At 38.0% G+C, this 5,990-nt stretch overlaps 1 protein-coding gene across 1 annotated transcript in view; it reads left to right on the forward strand.

Annotated features, from left to right (window-relative positions):
• The window catches only part of MAN1A2 (mannosidase alpha class 1A member 2), a 119,016-nt gene extending 113,797 nt beyond the window's left edge, over positions 1–5,219 (forward strand). Inside the window, exons 12-13 of the mRNA XM_057380899.1 lie at positions 1,985–2,100; positions 4,152–5,219. Coding sequence (XP_057236882.1) covers positions 1,985–2,100; positions 4,152–4,284 — 249 coding nt within the window. The 3' untranslated portion in view covers positions 4,285–5,219. The remainder of the gene's footprint in view (positions 1–1,984; positions 2,101–4,151) is intronic.
• Positions 5,220–5,990: the final 771 nt, after the last annotated feature.

Here is a 5,990-nt window from a genome sequence, read left to right on the forward strand (position 1 = left end):
TTTTTTTTGTTGATGTTGTTATTTGGCTGCCTTGTGGTAGTTAGCAGGATTTGATATTCAGGAGCATATGAAGATGAAGCAGATGAAGGAATTGTCATTTGGTGCTGTTGGATCAGATGTATCACGTGCATCTTTCTCTCCAAACTGCAGAGAAAACTTGCCCAACCCAAATCAAAGTGTGTGAATTGTCTCAGTGTAGCCCTAACCTGGACCAAACCACAAAAGAATTCATCCAGACACTTTCTCCTTCAAGATTCAAATCCCAACAAAAATGGATCYTTTCCATCCAAACTTGGAGAAAGCTTGAGATAAAAAATTCCAGCAAGAAGTAGATTTTGCCAAGAAAGAACTGAACTTTTTCTGGGCATAAGCTCAGGCTCCAGAGCCACAGCCATCCCAGTAACATCCTTTTACCAGTCTCTTCTCTTGTTCCTTTGAAAACCTTGCTTTTCAACAATTGGAAAGGACTTTGTGCAGTCTGGATTATTCTTTGGTCCATGAAATTCCCATTTCCTTGGGGTAGGAGTGTATTCTCTAAGATCAGCTGTAGTACCTGCTGTGCTGTGACTGTCTTAGGTATTTTCCTCAAGYTTTACTTCTGATTTCAGTGACAGCATCTGCCAACATTCTTCATGCATTTGTCCAGTGGAAAATTCCTCTTTTCCCCCAGTACTTCCACTGTGCAAAGGTAATAGTGGGGTCCTTGAAGAGTTAATTTTGATTGAATCTGTTTTCTGTGCACAAAAAGGGCATCGTTCAGAACGTATTTTGCTCCCCTGCCTTGCCTCCCCTCAGCATCTGTTGAGTATAACTAGCAAAAAATGAGAATWACCAAAAATCTGAGCCTAAAGCACCATGTGGAGAGGAGCTTCACACAGACTATCAGGCTGAATCATAAATTACTAACTGCAGGTAGCTACGTTCAGTCATTGGTAATGACAGCCATCCTGAGACAAACATTTCCCTTCATCCCTGCTTCTTTTCTGTCCCTGCATGAATCTATTAAAAGAGTTGGTGTCTGCTGAGGAGGTGCAGTCAGAGCAGCAGGGAAGCACAAATAACCTGTGAATCATTTCTTTGGAGCTGGTTTTAATGGCTGATATCCTTGTGTGCTGCAAGGTCGTGCGTGCCAGTGGAATTATCAAAGTGTAGGTGAGAGATTCTCTGAGCTAAAACACTTTCTTTGCACTCTCCTCCTCTCCTGTTGTGCTTTTTGCAGTGCTGGGTTGGAATTGGGAGGAGGCTCCATTGGCCCCTTCCTCTGTGAAATGTGTAAGGATTTAAACTTCATTATTTAAATGATTAAAGCATGTGTAAGATGTGTAAGGATTTAAACTTCATGCTAAAACTCAGCACACAAAGGTGTCTTGAGTTTCATCTGTGTAGAGTGGAAATGGAGAATAGCATCTGCAGGAGGTGGAAATGTGGGGAAAAACCAGCACTAGAAGAGTTTATAGGATGAAATCAGGAATCCATAAAAATGAGTACAGTATTTTGTCTCTGTAACTAGCTGCTAGTCAAAGAATTCCTGTAATTGTTTAGATCCTTCAGCTCCAAAATCCATGGGTGTTTGTTACCTTCCTGTGCACATCACAGCACAAATGGCATTGATTTGACTGATGGATGTTCCAATCAGTGTTATCTATGAGGAGCTGAATGAGCTGAGAGAAAAACTCTACAGAGTCTTTGTCATGTCATCAATATCAGCCAGCAGTAAATACCCAGGAAAAAAAGTGTTCTTCCTCAAAATACTTTCTTACATGTAGCAGTTTGCCAAATGTGGTGTCATTAATAATCCTGGAGGAATGCATCCAGTCTCCTTTTATTTTTTTTCCAGCATAAGCTGTTAATGTCCGTAGCATCCTCCAGCAGAATAATGCAGCATGGAAAGCACCACCTTCTTTGTTRATCAAGCCTGATGCTTCAAAATTCCCAGATTTTGTTCTGCARTTAAATTCTCTGTCTTTTCCCTTCYTTTTTGCAGGCTATTGATAAGTATTGCCGAGTTAGTGGTGGCTTTTCTGGTGTCAAGGATGTCTATTCCTCATCTCCTACATACGACGACGTACAGCAAAGCTTTTTCCTGGCTGAAACTTTGAAGTAAGTTCTTTTCATTCCTGCATCTTGCTGTAAAAGCATCGAAATTGTAGAAGAATATTAGTGGCTCCACAGGTAGCTGATGGAGGCAAAGACTGATTTTTGAGTATTAGGAGCACAAGGTGGAGCAGGGAGAAAGCAAGTCCTGAAAAATGACAGTTTTTATGGCTAATTCAGATATCACAGCATGTGTCACTGAGAAGGGGCTCTCTTTTAGTGTGAAAGGGGATAGTGTGACTATTTTACCCTTCTGCTGGCTCCTCACCAAATTCCTCCAGGTAAATCACAATCCTTTGTTGCCTTGTGTTACCATTATTTAAAAAAAAGTCAGCCACTGCTACCTCCTCTGTTGTCTTTTTWAATTTTATTTCACTTACTCCTGCAAGTTTATTTTCTGGAGATTAAAAGCTGTGGGCCCAAAGAGAGAGGCAGAAGTTTCAACCAGGTCAGGTCAGARAAATGGTACCTCTCCAGGAGCTGATGTTGTGTGATTGATCTGCCTCTAAAAGSCAAATGAGAGAATGAAATCTGCTCCTAAGGGATTTCTGTGGTGACAAGAGTGACTTTTGATATATCACCAGAATCCTGTCTGCATCTTAAACAATCACAAGGAGACTTGAAAATTCACTGATGCATCATTCACTAACTATAGTGAAAATATTGCAGAAGGTGCCAGTTCTAGGGAAAAACTCAGAAATTTTTGGTTTTGGATCATTTCCTGCTTGTGGGATAAAACAAAAGTTTATTGAAGAGATCTATATGAGATGTTTTTGACATTGATGCTGTTTTTATAACCAAAACAGAAAYTGGTTTCACATTGAGATAAAATAGAGAGTATAAGGTCAAGCAAGATAGTTCAAATTAAAATAAAGACAGAAGGGTTGGGTGGGATATATCCTGAACAAAATGAAGATTTCCTTCAGAAGAGTGGTATAAAATGTGTCTTATGATGATTATGTTATAATCATCTCTGTTATTGGTGATTATTTTTAATCTTCATTCCTCTCAATTCAGTACTGATAGCTGTCCCACATATGTTTTGTTGATATTTTGATTCATCAAAGATACAGAGCAAATTCTGAGAATTTTGGGCACTACCTGGCATGAAGGTACCTGTTCAGTGGGAARGAGCAAAATGTAGAAATAGGTTGCTTAAATTATTCAAAGGAAAACTTTGAATCAAATGAGGAAGGTGAATTTGAGAAGATGAAACATTGAAACATTGCAGCAGGAGAGAGTGAGAGAGTATTGAGGAAAGAAAGGACCTGATGCTTTGGAGACAAATGAAGAGTGTGGAGAAGGAGACAAGATATGTGTGACAAAACTGAATCATGTCTGCAGGAAAATGTATCTGTAAACAGTAAATTAATGAGGAAAGAAAGAAAAAGTGGAGATCCACTGACAATTGTAGATAGAGCTGGCAAATAAAGACAGTGGGAGAATTGAACATTAAAACAAATTTAACATTAAAATTGAACATTAAAAGGAACAGCAAAGACTTTTTTTCTGCATATRTCCAGTAACYYTTATTTTTTTACAAGCTTCATGCCYTCTGCATTRTATTATAATGTGCAACATCTMTGAAACCCCTCTGCATGATCAGYTGTCCCATTTTTGTCACCAGAGGCTGAACCAACTTCCAGAACAGTGATGATAAATCAGATACTGCCATGGTTTAGTGGCTTTTCTTGTCTTGAAATCTTTGGTTTGGATTAAAGAGGACAAGTCATTTCCAAATGGGTTTAGTCCATTAAGAAAAGTTTTTTGACAACTTCTTTTCTGTCCCCCAAATACTTGTGATTGGTTTCTTGATGTTTGTTTTGCACTGCAAGTCTTTGAAGGGAGACTTGAAAAACAAATTTTCTTTGAATGATTAAGATGTTGTCTTTATAACAACTTTTCATTGAAGGGATTGATGGTAATAAAAATGACTTTGGAGATCATCATAATAGGGAAGGTTTGTGCTGTACAAAGATTGAGAGCAAATAATTTGTTTGTAGCTGCCTGTGCTCTGCTTTAATACCTGTGTTTTTCCTCTCTGTTTTGATGTCCAGGTATTTGTACCTGCTTTTCTCCAATGATGATCTCCTACCATTAGACAACTGGGTTTTTAACACAGAAGCTCATCCTCTGCCTGTTTTACATTTAGCCAACACCACACTGTCAGGAAATCCTGCATATCGATAAAAAACAGCTCTGGGAAGAGGAAGAGAGACTTTTCAGCTCTGTTTTGTTTACATGGACCACTTGAGACTTTAAGCAGGAGAGGAGACAGACAGACACTTGGTAACCTAGACCCCTGAGTCAAGCAGTATTGGCATGGGAAACGAAGCTCTTCAAGATATAAATAAGTTAAAAGTTCTGTTTTATAAATGACCAAAACACGTTGAGTGTGATTTTTGCAGGATGAAGACTTCACATGCTTTGAACCCTGGCAAGACATGGAATCCACTGATCAATTGATGCAGCAGCACAAAGAAGAGGATTTGCCACCCAGAAAAAGGAATTTGCTGTTGCAAGGAACAACACACAGTCACCTCTTCAACTTGGGTGGGTTCCAAATACCTAGCTTTTCTTTTTCTTTTTTCTTCCTTTTTCTTTTTTCTTTTTTTTTTCTTTTTTATGGCATGAACAAAGCAACAACAAAAAGCAACACCACTGCACCAGCAGCATCAGGATTTGAATTTTCTTTCTGTACCTGTCTGAATTTTCTAAGGAGCATCTGTTTATCCAGACTGGCAGCCATTCTCAGAGCCTCTACACTGTTAGAGCTAAAGTATAAAAAGTATTGCCTCCTCATTTTCCCTTTTAAAAAAAATGCTTATATCCAACAAGAAAAAAACAATTAATAAGCMTTTGGTTTGTAATTCACTGTCAGCAGAGTGGGTTTAGTTAATCTGGCAAACTCAGAGTCTGGAGCATATCASAGGAGTAGGAAGGAGTTTCCCTTTCTCACAAATTATGTCACATGAAAAAAAAATTCTCTTCTTAGTCCTGGTTCTTTTAGCTAAATAAACAGAAATGACAACATGAGAATAAGAGTTTCATGATTTCTATAGGGGGTTACAGTATATGGAACTATAAGAAGTTTCCCTTGAACTAAGCAGTGTTTGCTGCTTTGTATTTTTTATTTTTCTACACAATCTGAATTTTTCCTAAAGGTTATACTTTGGATTCTAATCATGGAACCTCCTTTGCAGGTTCTGACAGAAGCCTCAAACTGCCTTTGATTTCATTCACAAAAGTTGCTTTTCTTTTGGGTGTTCCAGTACAAATCCAACATGGTTTTTGGAAATAGCATAACATCTCTGATATGTGACTGGAAAAAGAAACTGGAGAGTCTCTTCTTTCATTAATTTRTGATGCTGTTACCTGCATGGGGTATTTTTCAAGTACTTTGTGGCTGGGCTGGACAGTATCACTTAAATGGAGTCTTTTTCAGTCTTAATTTATTTGCTTTAAAAAGTTTGATCTTTTCAGATCTTCCATCCTTTCAGTTTTGTCTTTCTCAGTCTCTGTTTACTCTTGTTCAGGTCCCTTACAGCTCAAATTATTCTTTTTATTTCCCTATGTAGCTCTCAAATCTTTTTGCCACAGTTATTGGCCCCTTTGCTGAAAAACAGCTTTTAAGTTCTGGTTTTCCTCCTAATTAGTGCACAGATTGAGTCTTTAAAAAAAAATCTTCATGATGCTTTTATGCTGAAATAAGTGGAAGAAYTCTTCAGTGGGGTTCAGCAGTACAGCATCAAATTTAAAGGGAGTGACTGTTATTCTTCCCCCTGAAAAATATTTTTATATTAAGTTTTATATTAAAAAAATTCTCTTCATATCATATCAATACATCTGACTGTAGAGTTTCCTCCTAAAATTATTATTCCTTTGTCTGTGGCACT

The sequence above is a fragment of the Malurus melanocephalus genome, unplaced genomic scaffold (genome assembly GCF_030028575.1).
Source record: "Malurus melanocephalus ecotype Western Australia unplaced genomic scaffold, MMel_1.1 scaffold_476, whole genome shotgun sequence".
Classification (NCBI taxonomy): Eukaryota; Metazoa; Chordata; class Aves; order Passeriformes; family Maluridae; genus Malurus; species Malurus melanocephalus.